The sequence below is a fragment of the Mus caroli genome, chromosome 3, assembly GCF_900094665.2.
Source record: "Mus caroli chromosome 3, CAROLI_EIJ_v1.1, whole genome shotgun sequence".
In the NCBI taxonomy this organism is placed as follows: Eukaryota; Metazoa; Chordata; class Mammalia; order Rodentia; family Muridae; genus Mus; species Mus caroli.
The window spans coordinates 129,079,018-129,096,790 of NC_034572.1; the positions used below are offsets into that span (position 1 = coordinate 129,079,018).

Sequence of the window (17,773 nt, forward strand, 5' to 3'; positions counted from 1 at the left end):
GAGAGAGAGAGAGAGAGAGAGAGAGAGAGAGAGAGAGAGAGAGAGAGAGAGAGAATATTTTGAATATATCTGAACCTCAGGGACTGACATAGACAGTAGAGGTGAGAGGTTAGCAACTTCTCCGTTTCAACTTGCCAAGCTCACAGCCAGTTGTGCAGAGAGGGTCCAGCGTAGACGCGGGAACCTGGGGACCCCGAGGGAGTGTTTCTCTGCAGATTTTTTGGGGGGTGGGGGCTTCAGTCCCGACTCTTCCACGTTTCTGCGGCGGGAAAAAAAGCCTCAAGACAGGAAGAGGAGTTGGGGTTGCACAGTCAGAGGATTTAGTTCCCCGAAGTGTGGCGCGGTTGGGGCTTTATATCCGGGACAAGCGCGAGTCACCACACTGTAAGCAAATCCTGGGGCTTCAGCAAACCAGGCTCCGGGCAGCTGGCCCCACGCCCGGCTCGGAGTTCGAGACTCTGGCCACTCAGAGCTCTGGGGCCCGCAGGCTGCTGACCCAGTGCCCTTTATCTCTGTCCCCCTTTGTTCCTTTTATCTCAGGCTCCGCAGGAGGCTCCGAGAGGCCACACTGCCTATCGCCCTTCTGGCTGTGCTACCTCTTCAATGCCCCGAAGGTCTGAGACTGCAGAGGAGCGGGGGCACGGAGCGTCTCGCTAACTGGGCCAGGCAGTGACGCGGGACCGGCGCACCCTCCCACCCCCACCCTAACGGCACTGACACCGGGGCACCGGCGCGGGTCCCTGCATCAGCTAGCTCCGGAGCTGCGCGCTCCACGATGGCTCCGGGCCGGGCAGTGGCCGGGCTGCTGCTGCTGGCGGCCACCAGCCTGGGACGCCCCTCGGAGGGGCCGGAGCTCGCCTTCAGTGAGGATGTGCTGAGCGTGTTCGGCGCTAACCAGAGCCTGTCGGCCGCGCAGCTGGGGCGCCTGCTGGAGCGTCTGGGGGCTGCATCCCAGCAGGGAGCGCTGGACCTGGGCCAGCTGCACTTCAACCAGGTAAGGGTGACCCCTTTCTCTGCAGTTTTCGCAGATTCCCATCCCCAGAGCAGTAGCACCAGAGAAAGGATTTCGTGAAGTTTTTCAAGTTTCAGGCGGTCATTTAATCCTCACCGGTTGGTTCACCGGGCATGGGCATTAAGGGACTTGAGTTAAAGATCTGGCAAGCCAAAATGAGACGTTGAGCTACCAGAGGGCTTGTTCATCTATAGAAAAACTGATAGGTCTACGAAGTAGTTGAGGGCGGAAACTCACCCAAGATATGAGCTTTAGATAGGAATGGTATATTTAAATCTTAAGGAAAGAGTCATTTACTTAACACATTCAGCAGTAGGAACTGGTCACATGCGGTCCTTATCAGTTTCAGTGATATGGGAGTGACCACTCCCATTTAAAAACACTCTTGTGAATATTGCATAAGGCCGCTAGGGCCGAAGCAGCCCACCTTACAGATGGGGAAACTGTGGACACCGTAAAACTCAGATCACCCCGTGATTACTGATTCAACTGAATCAGGTGGCAGCCTGGGGTTGGAGTCATTTTCTCGTCACGTCATGTCATTCAAAATAACAAAACGTACATTTTTCAGTACATGCCTACCTAGTCATTTACTAATGCCTTAGGTTTAAGGGTGGGCTTGAACTTTATAGAGTAATTAAAAATCACATTTGTCTCAGGGCTTGGGCTATCATCTGGTGTTGGAGACCGCGAGTTCTAATCCCCAGCCCAGCAAGCCATTAGAGGCGGCAATTAAATCAATGCTTCATTCTACGCGTTCTTGCTCGCCTACACGTTATATAGCAGATGGGGCAGTTCATATAGAGTTTATCATTTGGGGGCAGTGGAGGTTTACGAGAAAAGTTTCTGTTCCTAAGATGTTTGGGAAATTCTATATTCTACAACTCTGCTTTTGGAAACGTGGCATTTTCCAAAGAGTCTGATCTTTGATTACAATGAAGGGAACTTTACTCAGATAAATTCCTCAACATTCATTAGCCTTATAGTTAGGCTCCTTCCTTCCTTCCTGGGGATTAAATCAGACATATTTTGTCTAGCTTGCAAGTCAAGCACTATGCCACTAAGCTACAGACCCTAGCCCTAAGGATTTGTTTCTGGTACTACTAGTTAAAATGTATATAATTCAAGATGCAGAGCTTTTCAGATGCCGTGACATATCATCTTTCTTTGACCTAGAAGGAGTTTGTGCTGCCCCATGCTGAGTTTTTAAAATGTAAACTGCCTTAAGTTTCATTTCTTGTATGTTTTTATATTTGATTTGATGTTTGAGAAATTACATGTTGCAATGACTGAAATGTCTATATATTTTACTGATGTATTTTGAAACTAAGCAGATACCATTGTAGGTCTTTTCTGGGCTAGCTGTACTGTCTTCTTCTAAAGGGGGCGGGGAAGCAGCTGAGCTGACTAGTTTCTAGGTAGGTGTGGTCATTTGCTTGGAATGAAGCTTAGGGACTGACTTGAGGCTGTATCTGCAACCCACATACTGTGTTGACTTAAACGATAGCCTTATCTCACAGAGTCTGGAGTTTTAAAGAGGCCAAAGACCCCAAGCTCCCTTGAAAGAAAGTAAGGGGCATGCCTAATCTATTTAGGAAAACTAGTTACATTTACTAGTAGTACTATAATGTTTGCCTGTAAGCATGTAGGATAGATGTCCCAATGGGTAAATTATATGTTGAAACCTTAATTCTCATTCTCATATTTGCATGTATATTCTCATTATGAGTATCAAAAGGAGACAGGAGGAGGCCCATAATTAGCTTGGAAACAGAGAAGCCAAGAAAAACTCCGAACTAATCAGGCTTAACAAACATCTCTCTGCAGTTCTATGAAGTCTTAATGAAAACAGCAATCACTGGCGAAATGATGGCAAATGCCAATCTAAAAGAATCCATTAGTTTGCTGGTAATTGATAGATAGCCTTGCCAAGGCACTCAGCATTAAACCACCAGATCTGAAATGAAATGTAGGACCTTTACCGTCTTTATACTTGAAAGACTGCAACTTCAGTTCTCTGCTGGGCACAAAACAGCATCATGTAAAGCCCTTGTGAGAAATGGACTTATCTGACTCTGGAAAAGTCTGAGGAAGTAGAAGGTTTCCCTGGGCCAGAAATTTCTTAATTTTATACAAGACTTGCCCACAGAATTGGACATTTGGATGAGAGCTTTGATAGTGGTTGGATAAACTTCTTTCAGGCAATAGACCACTAAACATGGCACGTTTGGAAATGTTTCTCTTTTTTGGTATTCAAGGGTACGATTGCCTTGCTGCTTTGAGAAACAGAGGTGACTAGCATTCTCAGTGGGAACAATGCAGTTTCCAAATTTGCTTTTTAATGACGATTGATTGAGGGTCAAAAGAGTTAGGTAGGAGAGCAACACAAACTTCGTAAGAAAGAGGGTCTTGATAGCCAAACGGCTCTGGAGTGTGCCTTGACTGATATACAGACTGATCTTTTCCGGGAAATACAGAACACAAGGAAGCCCCAGAGATCAGAATCTCTAGGAAGGATGGATCTAGGAGATTGAGGGGGCTGCCTTCTGTTTGTTCCCACGCTGGTCTCTCACTGTTTCTCTTCTTTATGTTTCCCATCATTTCCTCTTCTCAGGAACCACATTGCCACATTCTCTCATGTAGACACCCGGTAAGCAAAAGAGAAACACTCCATTTCAGGAGTGTTATGCTGAGCTCCAGGAACACCTCCACTCCAACATCCCTGAGGTTCTCGGATAGGGCTAGGTGACGTGGTTCTTGTTTCATATGTTCCCTCCACTTGGGCTTCATGCCCTTAGCTCTTCCCTCTGGATCTTCCTTCCTTCTCCTGCATCAGATGTGTTCCTCTTACATTCTCATCATCATCGGGATGCCCACAGTCTGTTTTTGGACTATTTGAATTTATAATCAATCTTCCTAAAGCAATGTGGTATGCTTTCTTTGAATAACTCTCCATAAACGCTGTTTGACTTATGAACTCCAAGTCTTGAGCCTGGCATTACTGGCTCTGCTCCCCTTGTGCCTCATCAGACCTGGCACCCACTGAACGCTCTACCCTTCTGTATGCTGTTCCTCAGTGTTTTCCTTGGAGCCTTCCTGCTTCTACCTAGAAAGATCTGTTTTCCCTCGAGTTCTCCAATTTAAACAAATATCTTAGAAAAGCCTAACTACTCTTGTCTTAAAAATCCTGTCACCCAAGATTGCACTATATTCTGAATTCTTGCAAGGTATTTATCTTGTTCCCTTCAGTTATCTAGGTATTCGTTCTGCCGATACCTCTACTAACTTGTATAAAATACAATGCTAATTCGGAGCCTATTATATCACTTTTCTAGCAGTTTGCAACCCAGGGACTCTAGGGAGCTAGGCTCTGCTCAGCTATGCACAGTCCCTAAACTTCACGTGTTTTAAGATGAATGATCAGCTTTTCTGTGCTGTGCCTCCTGTATGTCTTTTAAGTTATCCTTTGATACCATTTATACCCACATATGTTGAGGTACCTGTTTTTAATCTGTTTGGGCATTACACCCTGAGAAGTTGTTTAGGTCTGGCCAAGAGTTTAGGAGGAATTACTTTCTCCTGTGTGGCTCTACCTTAGTTGATACAATTGCTCCTATCTAGGGATCTTTTTCAGGTTTGTTTTCTGTGCTGGGTAAAAAAATTAAAAATCAGAAAAAGTCTTGAGCACACCACATAGCAGTGGGGAAACTCTCCCACAGAGCAGACAGGATCCACCAGTGAGGAAAGACTTTTGTTAGAGGTGAGGGAACACACCACAGTAAAGCACACAGAGAAATGTACACTCTGTAAAGTGGAGTGGAACTGGGAGGTAGGATGAGGAGTGGCAAAGGGAACCTGGGACCCCAAATCTGTCCTCTCTTTGAAGGGGGGGGAGTTTGATGTCTTTGAGGGATATCACTCCCCCAATTTGGGGGTTGGTCAGTCTTGAACAAAGACAGGGAAGCTGATAAGTCCACAGCTTTGGAGTGAACAAGTCCTGGTCCCGGCCTTGAATTTGTCATATTGGAGCACAAGCAGGGAGCCCTATAAAACTAGGTCTTTAGGTCTTTGTCTCAAGTCAGGAGTGTGTGGAAGGACCTATACTTTTGCATTGATTGTTATCGATTTGTGACTCTTCTTTCTACTTTGGATCTAACTCCTAGTCCTTTACAATCATAGTACACTATGCATATAATTTTATTTGTGATATTACACTTTTCTCCTTATGTGGCTGTATCTCACATGAAGTGTCCTCTCCAGTGAGGATTTAAACAAGCAGACGGGATGACCCATTCACCTCTTCAGGGGCTGACCTCGCAGTTGGTTTATACCATGCATGAATTAGACATTTTTTGTTTGGAATTTTGGAGACAGAGTCTCACTTCTTTAGGGCCTTAAACTTCTGAGGTTCCTGCCTCACCCTCTCAAGTGTTGGGATTAGAGGATGCTCCATCTTCTTCATTGTCTAAGATTTCATTAGGAATTTTTTTTGAATCAACCTGTAAAGTTTGTTAAGGAGGACAGCAATCTGGACTTCCACAGTTAGAGGTCATTGCAGCAGGTAGAACACATGTGCATATGATTGTAACGCATGCTCAGATGATCCGTCTGATTAGCGAATACAAACAGGAATGAGGCAGAAGCAGATCTGCGTTTCCAGAGGTGGGGTGAGAGCGTGGAATGTACAGAATGAGTGGAGGTGGGGGCTGAGGAGGTTGTGGAGTTTACAAGGTGTCCTGACCTTTTCACTCAGGAGCTCGCAGAAGGCATTAATACAGGCTCTCCACCCAGAGAGTATGCAAAAGGCCCCTCAAGAATGCATACTCTGTCTCTTCAACAATATTTACTTATTTGCAGTGTTGGTTATCAAACATGAAAAACATGCTACCAGGGAGCTAGTTCTCTATTCTGTTCCTACAACCTTTTGGCTGGAATGATCATGTAATTATTGAATCTTTTTCTTTAGTATCCTTTGATCCTATGAAGCCAGAGGTCTTTGGACATAGAAAGATAACTCCTGACTCGGGTTAATGGATGACAAAGCTGGCAGTGTATAGCAAAAGAGGCATGTGTATGTATGTGTGGTCACTGCATTTTTCTTGTATGTATTGCTTACTGTGACGTATTACATATTTTCCCTGAGGTAAAGGCAATAATAGATAGTATTGGGAGACAGTCTAGGGAGCAAAGACTATGGGTGGGAGAGATGAAGAACACATGTTCCTTTCTTCTTTGGCCTTTTTGTGTAGAGATATGATAGGAATGTCTTCCGACCTGCTGGTTCTCATGAGAGCCCATGTGTGGGATACAGAATGATGATGCCTGGTTCCTTGTTAAGTCTCCTAGATGAGGGTGCCCTGCTCCTCACTCCATCACTCTCACTTAAGGTGACAGTACACAACCTGCTGTGTTTTCAGGCTTTGGTGGGATGAGGGACCTGCATGGATCCTTCATTTGACTATGATGTCAAGAGCTTCATTTGCCTAGGCAGCAGGTGTGGGTGGGATCCACTGAAGAAGGAAGACGCTTTTTATTCTTTCCATATCTAACTCTCAAGTGTATGTCTTTTGCCCACTACCCCATGTGTCATGTGGATCCTTTTGTGTAAAATGTAGGTAATTTTAGTAGGAGTTTCTAATATTTCATTATGCTATACAACCCTTCTAATTATTTTACTTTTAATATGACATTTTGTTATCACAACAGTCCTATAATAAAGGTCCCATGTTTTGTCTTACAGAACATCTCTTACAGCACAGAGAGATTAAGTACCAGGACTAATGGTATAAGTGGTAGAATCCTTGATAGTCTCAAACACTTTGCTGTAATGCATACATTTTTGTTATAGCCTAAGAAAACATTTTATCCAGGTAGATAAACCATTACCTCATATTTTGGACTATGGACATCAGTTATCTGGCCCTATTGCTTAGTCACATGAAAGGAACAGTCATAAGGTTACAAGGGACCTAATAAGGAAGACTGGTTCTTATTTTTAGTGTGTGTGTGGGAGCGCATACAGAAGCCAGCACACAACTTCAACAGTCATTCCTTAGTTTCTCCTTTTCCATATTGTTTATGAGACAGGTTCTCTCACTGGCCTAGAACTTGCCAAGGAGGCTAGACAGGAAGCCTGAAGGATTTGTCTGTGTATGCCCCTCAGGCCTTCTTCTTCTTTCTCCTCCTCCTCATCTTCATCCTTCTTCTCTCCCCCCCCCCAAACATGAATTCTGGAATTGAACTTAGGTTTTTATGTCCTCCATGGCTGTCCCCTCCACTCTGTAGGGGCCTTTTAATGTAATTAGATGGATAGATGTGGAAAGTCAGTGTGTGAGACAAAGCCACACTGTTCTTGGTCTGGAGAGATGAATCACCAGGTAAAGGCACTTGAAGTCCAGGCTTATGACCTGAGTCTGAGTCTTTGGGCCCACATGGCTGAAGGAGAAGACTGACTCCTGCTAATCCTCTGAATTCCACAGGAGTGCCGTGGCTTGTGTGCCTATGGGCTGAGTGATAAAAGAAAACTGGCAGGTCATCCCAGTCATATATGGGGGCTAGTGAAAGGGGGATAAGACATGTTTGTGAGTAAAAAGTGTAAATGTTGAGTTGAGAGTACACAGCCAAAACTTAAGTGTGCATACACACTAAGTAAGTGATGTAATTAGAAAAGGTACAGTGTTTAAATAATCCCCATAGCAAGCATACAAACCATACCACAAGGTCACATACACATGGCTCCCAGGCTACTAGACAGCATGGACTCTTAATTAGAAGGAAGAGGTATCCTTTTGGTCAGGAATGCCTTTGGAAGAGCCACAACTAAGTCAGCTCTGCTTATCTGCTTTGGTTTTAAAGATATACATTAATGGAACATCTGCCTATGCCAGTCGTGTGCATACCTTTAAAAACATGTTAGATTTTTCCAGAGAGTTACACAAATTTCCTTTCATGGAATGAAATTTTCATGAATTTTATTTCATATATCGATTTTTTTTTCTGCCCTCAGAGACACTTTGAGCAGCAATTCTTTCTTCTATTGCTAGACTTGAATATGAGTGAAACACCTATGTTATTAGGACGGCTTCCAGCCCAGCATTTATGGTGAACTTTAGAACGGCTCCACTTCTGGCAAATTCAAGTAGAAATCTTCCTTTATGTGGTCCTTGACTGCATCCTGCTGTGGGAAGTGGATGTGCATAGGTGATGGGGAGTGAGATGAAGCAAGGAGGGAAAGCAGGTGAACCGAGTCACTTGCTCTAATATGACAAAGCACCAGTAAGAGGCGAGTCTGAGCTCTTCGTTATAAGTACTGGGAGAGTGAAGTCCATCCTCGACCAGTTGTCTTTTCTCTTTGGATGTTGCAAATAGAGTAGGCAGGGGAAAGGTTTGTAGCAGCCAGACTGTCCATGCTTCATGTATACTCTTGCTTCCTGGTTCTTCCCAGCATACAGGACAGCAATAGGCAGGGGTTTAATTTTTCCCATCAGGAAACCCATGGCTTTTAAACTATGACTACAGTTTTGGTGTGTTTTCTTCAAATGAAATGTACTTTGGAATTCCATGTCATTAATTACTTTTGGTGGTAATAGAAGTTGGGGAAAAATAAAGGGAACATAAACAAGAATGGGAAATAGGGCCTAAAGTTGAGAAGGGTGAATGAATGCTCTATACGTCAAGAAAAATTAACTCCAGCGATGGCAGCTCAGTGTGGTTGCTTGCTGGAGTTTGTCAGTTAATTTGGTTCAGGGCAGTGTTCCTCAGGTGTTCACACATTACCAGGTGTGAAAAGTTAGGCTTTAGGTCATTTATTTACAAAAAAGTTTGGCAACACTAGACAATCTTAGAAACTATGCTATTTTCAGAGACTTCTCCCATTTTCAACTCACTGAATAGTAGACTCCTGTTTGTAATTGATGCTAATTAATTTCTTCTCCGGACTAATTTCCAGTTGCCTGATTTTGTAGCCAAATGTGTTTTTGGAATCTTGAGATTTATAAAGAAATGAAACTATCATCAAATTACCTTTGTGATTGTGGGATCCGAGAGCTGAGAACATCTTCAGAATGGAGCCTTGTTTAATTCGGTTTCTGTCTTCTTCCAAAGATTCTCTGTTATTTTTCTTGGCCTGAAGTTTAAGGGGATCAAAAGAAAAAGTTGATGATCAATGGTGCTAACCTGAAAAGTAGTGTTATGTATTTTTAATCCAAATTTTAATATTATTGCTTCAGAGTTTTTTTAAAAAAATATACACACTTAAATGAATAGTTATAAAAGAAAAAAAAACCTAAAATAAATGAGCTCAGACAAAGTCCCAGAGGAAATTTTAGATCCCTGAGCCTAGCTCAGTGTATCCCATGCTTGTCAACATTCTGGAGAATCCCTGGGATCTCTAACCATTTTAGACAATGCTGCATAATGGTTAACAGGGTGGCATCTAGAGCCACTTACCACCCACACTCAGACTAAAATTTAAATTCTGTCACCTAGTAATATATTAGTCCAGGCAAATAACTTACTTCTTTAATCCCAGTTTTCACCTTTGGGAGTCCAAACGAATGAGCAAGATGGGTGGTTTGAATTGTAACAATGTAGTCCATCTGCTGCATTTCAGACCTCAAGTATCTAGTATATGACCTGAACTAATAATGAAAACAAAATTTCCATCCCCATACCACTTCATACAATGAATAGTAAGAGAGACAAGGCAAGGAAAATGCTGAGCATGGGGTTGTCTCAAATCATGTGCTTTGTGCATAGCTGTTGTCTGATACTATTTTATTACCCATAACACAGTTGTTACTTGTTGGGGACCTGAACACCTTAGCATCCTTCATTTATAGAGGAAGGTATGGCTGTAAAGAGACAACAAGGATTAGTGAAATAAAGAATTCACAGAGAAGTATGTCAGCCTGGTGACTTTGGTCCCTGTGACTTTTATTTTGAGAAAGGCTCTAACACTTCTCTTCATCAAACTCTGGTACTAAGTCCCTGAAGAGGTCAACCTTAGGCATAGACTCTAATGAAAGAAACAGAGTACTTGGACACATATTGGAATTATTCCTTACCTTCCAGAGGACTTCTCAGGCTATATGTAGGCATTGGCTCTGCTCTATTGTTTTTCTAAACTTTACACCATTACTAAAATATGAGTGGCTTAGGAGTCCATTTTGTGCTTCTAGAAATTGATTAGATCGTGGTTTTTAAGCTTAGATCTACTTCTAAAGCCATGAAAATCTAGATATGGATTTTGCAAGCCAAAGAATCCTGGACCCTCTGAGTTCAGTTGAACCTTATTAGTTGGAAGAAAAAGAAGAGAACAGCCATTTTAGTCTCACTGGGAAGAAAAGAAACACATGGCTCTTTCTGGATGGGAGAGGAGAACGTTAGCCCAGGCTTCTGACTGGACAGTAAAATCAGAAGTTTGATTCTGAGACGAGAGACAGATCATGTGCCCCATAAATTAATCGTGTGTTGTATGGCACACAGACCCTTCTGTTCAAGATTCCGTGGTGTCAGTGCTACTAGATCACTGGGTTTGTGTATAGAAGCATGGCGGATTATAGTTTCCCTCAAGAGATGTGCTCAGCATTCAGCACATGCCACTTTTCCATCTAGTAATATAAGACACAGCCACTGGCTCTGTTCTTGATCTTGGGATGAGCACCATCAAAGTAAATGTGGGCAGTGTCTTCACTGCAGCAGGAAGCATCGAATTCCTATTATTCTCATAGGAACAATGGCTAGCACTTGAGGAGTGCATCTTATGTGCCAGCCATTGTCCTTAATGCTTCCTTCTGTACCATCTCGTTGGTTCTCACAGTCCTCTGGGGAGATGGGTCTTTCAACTTTGCTTCTCAGTTCTTTTCCCTTGTTGATCTGAAGCTGAGGCTGTGTTGGCTAGGCAGCTCTGCCAAGCATCCCCTGAGGATTGCCTGGTTTTGGTGCCTCCTTTATGTGTATAACTGGATCAGGAATTGCATGAGCACCTCCACCACTTCCTTACTTCCCAGCTACCCCTCATCACACTATGGTCGGATGTGTCCCACCACTTCCTTGAAATTTTTCTCCACAAGGTCACCTGGACCTTGATGTTGTTAAACACAATGGATGTGTCTCCTGGCTTACCTTTCTGTAGATTTTTTATGGTGCCCATTATGACCTCATTGAAACCCGCCCTTTCCTTTCTTGCAGACATTACATTGCTGTTTAATGTTTAATGACCTTTTCCTCGTCTTTCAATGCTGTGGTCCTCAGAGTTCCTCAGGCCAATCTTTTAAGTGTATATGTTTTCTAAATTATGTTGATCTCTATGCATATCTCTCAGTATTTGTACATATTTCCTACCTGAGTTGCTTTGGTATGTATTTTTCTCTTGGGATTCAGTCTTGGACATTAAGGGCAACTCTGCTCCATTTCCAAACTTCACACATCTATGCTTGCCCCAGATGGAATTCACCCGCTCCATTTCTCCATCAGAAAATGGAAAACCTTGTTTTCTCCCCATCAGTGCTAGGCATTACACTCACTATACTGAGGCAAGAACCTGGGTATTATTCTCTGTTCCTCCTCTTCCCTCCCCTGCCTCTCCTCTCCTTCCTCCACCATTCTTCCTGTCTCTTTCTCATATATAATGTACATAGGTCCTGTCACAGTAGCCTAAATGTCTTTTGTTTGATTTCTCTAAACTCCAGTGTTCTCTTTAGTGTAATGGAGGAAGAAAATGTAGCCACTTTATGGTACTGCAATGGGTACGAAGTCAGATAAGGAAGCGAGGCATGTTGTCTTGTGAGGGCTACGATGTAAGCCACCCTGTGATTAATGCCCCCACACCCACCACTTTCTCATTTCCCTTTTTGTCCTCTGCATCTTGATCAAATGTTTTTCTCTAATCAAGAACCCACCTGAATACATCTGTTCCAAATGACTTCCCAGTACAGTTGAAACCATTTGAAAATTCCTCTCTAGCATCTGCCCTTGAAATCATGTGTCTTGACATTAACTTTTATAATAGTAACTTTGGTTCCATCACACCTTCCAAAATTAGTCCAATCAACCTGAATGACCTATTTAACTGAAAATAATCCAATAATTCTTTGTTTTTCATGCAAATGAATTTTAAAAGCAACATGAAAGGATTGTATGTTAAAATTTCAACAATATGTTGTCTGAGTAGAAAGAAATAATGAGACTCTATTATATTTAATTTCTGAAGCTTCCAGGGTTTTCTCTTTATTTAGATATAGATGTTTTTCTCCATACTTCATAGCTATGGCTTTTTTTTTTTGACAGACTTGGAAACAGTGGTATCAGTATTAGTTTATTTGAGAAGCACTGAGCTGATCCTGAGAAGTTTTTGTAGAATGAACATAAAATTTATACCTTTAAAAATGCTCTCTTCAGAAGTCCTGATAAAGGAGTCTTGATCTACACATCTCAGAACTCTAATCACATATATGTGCTAGCTTTTAATCTTCCTTCATGAACCGCTTGATGTCCAATGCTTTGGTAGTGGTTGAAGAATATGCAAGAAGTCATCCTCTCTAGATGTCTATGATCTGATTAAAAACATATGTATTTTTGGGGACAGATAATATCATAAGAAAGTTATCATAAATGCTAAGCAGATAAATAAAATGAGTGTGGGATGAGCATGACAATGTCAAGTCCTGAAGGTGGATTGCAAATGGGGCTTTCCGGTTGGATAGTTAGATAAGAATATCAGAATTATGGGTCATATGCATATTAACACACAATGAAGGTAAAGTAGAAGGTTTACTAGACCTTGGTTAGAGTATAGAGTTTGTGAATGTTTTAAGAGGTATCTCTCAAAAAGGGGAAAGGAATACTAGAGATAGATAATTGAGGTTTTTAAGAATGTACACTCTGGGAGAAATACATAGTTCTGAGAGTTTGCTTTTACTATTGTATGTGTGTATGTGTTGGGGTAAATGAGGTAGAAGAGACAGTGATGGTGATGCTCCCAATAGAAACAGTTTTGTGGGGTTGTAGGACATAGGATTAAAGGTACACAAGATTACATTAGGGGCTCCCAAGTCTTCTGCTTTAGGCAATTGTAGTGGTTTGAATAAGAATGTCCCATAGGCACATATATTTAAATGGTTATTTATCAGGAAGTGGCACAATTTGAAAGGATTAGAAGGATCAAGGCATAGCCTTGTTGGAGTAGGTGTGACCTTGTTGGAGGAAGTGTGTCACTAGGAGTGGGCTTTGAGGTTTCAAAAGCCTATGCCATCCCAAGTCCATCTCTCTCTTCCTGTGGATCAGGCTGTAACTCTCAGTTGCTTTTCCAGCACCATACCTGCCATGCCTGCTACCATGCTCCTCACTCTGATGATAATGAACTAAATCTCTCTGAGACTGGAAGCAAGGCCCCAGGAAAATGCCTTGGTCATGGTGTTGCTTCACAGCAACAGAGCATTGTCTAAGACAGTGGGATACAAAACTGTGTGTGAGACCTTACCTATGCTGGGCAATTATGTCAACCTGATACAATCTAGAGTCATCTGAGAGGAAGGAGCCTCAGTTGGAAAAATGCCTCCACAAGAACAGGTTATAGGCAAGCCTCTAGAACATTTTCTTAATTACTGATTGATGTGAGAGAGCCATGCACATTGTGGGTGGTTCAATCCCTGGGCTGGTGGTCCTGGGTTCTATAAGAAATCAGGCCGAGAAAGCCATGGGGTGCAAGCCAGCAAGGATCATTCTTCCAAGGTTTCTGCATCAGATCCTGCCTCCAGGATTCTGTCCTAACTGCCTTCAGTGATGAACTATGGATGTGCAAGCAAAAGCCAAATAATCCCCTTCTCCTCCAACTTGCTTAGCAATAATAACCCAAATCAAGACAAATTAATACCAGGATAGTGGGGTATTGTTGTGACAGACCTGACAATGTTCTTTTGGGGAGGGCTGTGGAAAGACTTGGGACCTTTGGGCTAGAAAAGCCATTGAGTGTTGAGAGCTCAAAGGACTGTTCTGTAGGGGCTTTGAAGATAAGAATGTTAGGCCTGGCTGTGTGAAGAATATGTGGTGTCTGTTCATCTAGGGCTGAAGAAGAAGCTGTGATTAAGAGGAGCCCAGCATCATTGAGGTGACGTCTTCTGTGAAGTGTTTTTCTCAGTCATCACATGTAAGCTGTGTTTACAGGTGGCCAAGGTTGTACCTCATGCTGGCAGCCAAATATGGTCATGTGTAGGAGTCTCCCAGGTGGTATTGCTTTTGAAAGCATGAAGGGGTCATGGAGAGTGGCTAAGGTTTGGCACTGAGAGGTCAGGAGAGGCCATTGGTGATGATACAGCCTCAGTAGCAGTTAAAGGTCCAGGGTTGAAGAGGTCATGGAGAAAAGTGGATGCTTTACACCATGAAGATAGCCTAGCAGAAGCTATTGGTGAAAGTGTAGCCCAGTTGTAGTAGAAGGTCCCAGCACTTCCAAGATGCCACGATTGTGGGATAATCATCGTAGTCGTCGTCATCATCATCATCATCATCATCATCATCATCATCATCATCAGTGAAGTGGAGCAGACCAAAGCTTAGGAGACAGGCCATGTGTGCTGTAAAGGGCAGAGCTGGAGAAGTGACCCAAGCTCCTTGAAGAACCCAGAAGATCATGAGTGAATCTCAAATGTTGGACATTGTGTTATTTACACAGTTGGAGTGCGGTTTTGCTTTGTTCGGACTGTGACTGTGCCCTGGTTCTTCCCTCTTGATGTAAGAAAGTGTTTAATTTAGTTTTGACTTTATAAGAGGGCACAGTTGAGGGACTTTGAATTTTTAAAAGAGTTTGCACTTTAGGAGAAACTTACCCCTCCCCCCACCCCCCAGGCTGAACTTTTAAGTGTTTGCATTGGTAAAGATTGAGGGATGTTTAAGTTTGAAATCTGTTTGTATTTGTTCCATTTATCAATCTGAGATCTTGGGCATGACCCTCTCCCCCACAGCAAAGGTTATGTCTCAAAAAGTGTTGTGTGTCAAGTTGACAAGGAGTCAGTTATGCTGGCTAATTTTATGTCAACGTGACACAGGCTAGAGTCATCTGAGAGGAGGGGACCATATTGAGAAAATGGCTCCACAAGATTGGGTTATAGGCAAGCCTGTAGCACATTTCTAAATTAATTTTCTTAAGAGATTGATGGGGCAGAGCCGAGACAATTGTGGGTGGTGCTTTCCCTGGGCTGGTGGTCCTGGGTTGAGCAAGCCATTGGTTGCAAGCCCGTAAGCAGAACCCCTCCTTGGCCTCTACATCAGCTCCTGCCTCCAGGTTCCTGATCTGTTCGAGTTCCTTCCTAACTTTCTTCAGTGACAGACTATGAATGCAGAGGCATAAGCCAAATATGCCCTTTCTCCCCCAGTTTGCTTTTTGACATGGTTTGGGTTACTAAAAGCAGGGAGGTAGATGTTTGCTTTAACAGATGCCCGAGTTAATGTGGATTTCCACGTGTGCTGCAGTATTCAGTCTGTTGTGACTTGAGCTATGCAGCCTCGGTCACCAGTAAAGGAGTGAGGAAAGGAGAAGCAGTTAGCAACATATTGAGAATCATTTGACCGCACCCTTTCTCTGCCAGGGACCTAGCAACCTAGGTGTACCCAGGGCTATGGTTTGAGAACCAGAATGTCTGTCTTGGATAAATGTTGTCCTTGTATGCAGACGTGAGGGGGTTTGAGGGTGAGCTGAAGATGTTTATCCCATGTACTTACAGAGAGACTGAGTAGGAGGTCTTCGGTGAACAGCAAGGCAAAAATGGCCCTTTGAACTTAGACAACAGATAAAAAAAAATCCACGTCTATCTTATAGTGACACAAAGTATGGGGACTCCTGCTATTGCGACAAGTCAGGGTTGAGAGCAGGAACCCAGAGCAAGTGTCTGGTTTGACACTATACCTCTTTTCATGGATTGGAGGTCTTGAGAGATGGATAAAGGGTAGGATGGAGCTGGGAGACGTGCCAGTCCCCATGGTGGAGTCTGCAAACCTCTTTGAAAATGCAAGTTTACCTTTGAAAATTCTTTTTATTTCCTGTTATTTTTCTTTGGTAAAATCAACTTCCAGTTCATCCTCCATGTAAAAACCTAGAAAAAGAGATGAAAATAAAAGAGAAAATAACGAGTCACTTTTTTTTGTTTTTTTTTCCTTTTTAAAAATTTGATATTTTCTTTATTTACATTTCAAATGTTAGCCCTTTCCTAGTTTCCCCTCTGAAAATCCTGTATCCCTTCCCACTTCCCCCAGCTCCCCAATCCACCCATTCCTGCTTCCTGGCCTTGGCAGTCCCCTATACTGGAGCATAGAACCTTCACAGGACCAAGGGCCTCTCCTTCCATTGATGACCAACTAGGCCATCCTCTGCTACATATGCAGCTAGAGCCATGAATCTCTCCATGTAATTTCTTTGATTAGTGCTCTAGTCCCAGGGAGCTCTGGGGTTACTGGTTAGTTCATATTGCTGTTCCGCCTATGGGGCTGCAGACCCCTTTAGCTCCTTGGGTCCTTTCTCTAGCTCCTTCATTGGGGACCCTGTGCTCCATCCAATGGATGGATGTGAGCATCCACTCCTGTATTTGTCAGGCACTGGCAGAGCCTCTCAGGAGACATCTATATCAGGCTCTTGTCAGCAAGCTCTTGTTGGCATCCACAATAGTGTCTGGTTATGGGATGGATCCCCATAGAAACACAAGTACATTGTTTAAAATTGGGAAAGCTAGATAAGCAGAAAGGAAAAAAAAACACTCATAATTTTAGCACCTAGATAGAAACATTCTCAACATATGGGCGTCTTTGTCTGTAAATTACACTTTACCTGCCTTGTCGTAGCAATGCTATCTCTACACAAGACTTCATAAGGAGTTTTTCCTAATAGTGTCTAATTCATTAGACATTTTTGTCTTTAAAATAATCTATTTTAGAGAAGTCTTCATATGCTCTTCAGAAAGACTTGGAAGAATGTATGTGTGTATGTGCACATGCATACATGTATGTCATGTATGTATGTATGTAAGCATATTTGTACGTGGCCACGTGTCTGTGTGTGATTTGATGTATGTGTATTTCAGTATGTTTTAGTGCGTGTGTATGTGTGACTGTGAGTGGTGTATGTGTATATCTGCGTGTTTGTATGTGTGTATATATTTGTGTGTGTGAATGTGTGTTTGCGTGTGTTTCTGAATACATGCACACCATTCAGCCCTAAGTAAGAAGCAAAAGAAGGCGTGAGATAAAAATGGAAGCACTGATATCAGAGAATACTTGTCATCCCTAGTTCGGCCTCTTAGAGGATTATTCTTCTGGAGTGTTTCTTGCTCAAACCTTCTCTTTTATGGTGTTAAGAATGTGTCCAAAAATCAAGCCAAGAAAGATTGTATCAACTCTGAAGAGGCACTTACAATGGTAGACTTGGAAGAGGCTGGTAGAGATCGAGCTGGAGAGGCAGTAAAGGGAGGGACACCAAGGTGTCTGGTCACCGAGTTAGGTGATCTCGTCATCAGAGTGGACAGATCTGCCGTTTTCTCATCCACTCCTGCTTCGAATGTTCCTGTGGTGTCATGCCTGTAAGCCACCAGACCTGTGACACCTGTCAGTGACCCTTAAAGAGATAAATCAGTGAAACAATCGCTTCTCTTCCAGGTTAGAAGAGACTTCCGGATAGTTACTTTCTTTTTTTTTTTTTTTTTTTTGCAGGTTTTATAATTTATTCAATTAGAATATGTGAAATGCTGGGCCAAGTTGACTTTGGCAAGCCAAAGGTTG

The 17,773-nt window shown here is 42.9% G+C and overlaps 1 protein-coding gene across 4 annotated transcripts in view; it reads left to right on the top strand.

The window, feature by feature from the left end:
* Positions 1-17,773, top strand: part of Slc39a8 (solute carrier family 39 member 8) — a 75,285-nt gene that overhangs the window by 9,620 nt on the left and 47,892 nt on the right. The window contains exons 1-2 of one of the 4 annotated variants that reach the window (XM_021157677.2): positions 18-101; positions 541-994. In XM_021157677.2, the coding sequence (XP_021013336.1) occupies positions 776-994 (219 nt within the window). In that variant the 5' untranslated portion in view covers positions 18-101; positions 541-775. Of the gene's footprint in view, positions 1-17; positions 385-540; positions 995-17,773 lie in introns of those variants that run through there. The other 3 variants (XM_021157674.2, XM_029475491.1, XM_021157678.1) reach the window with 3 other exon arrangements.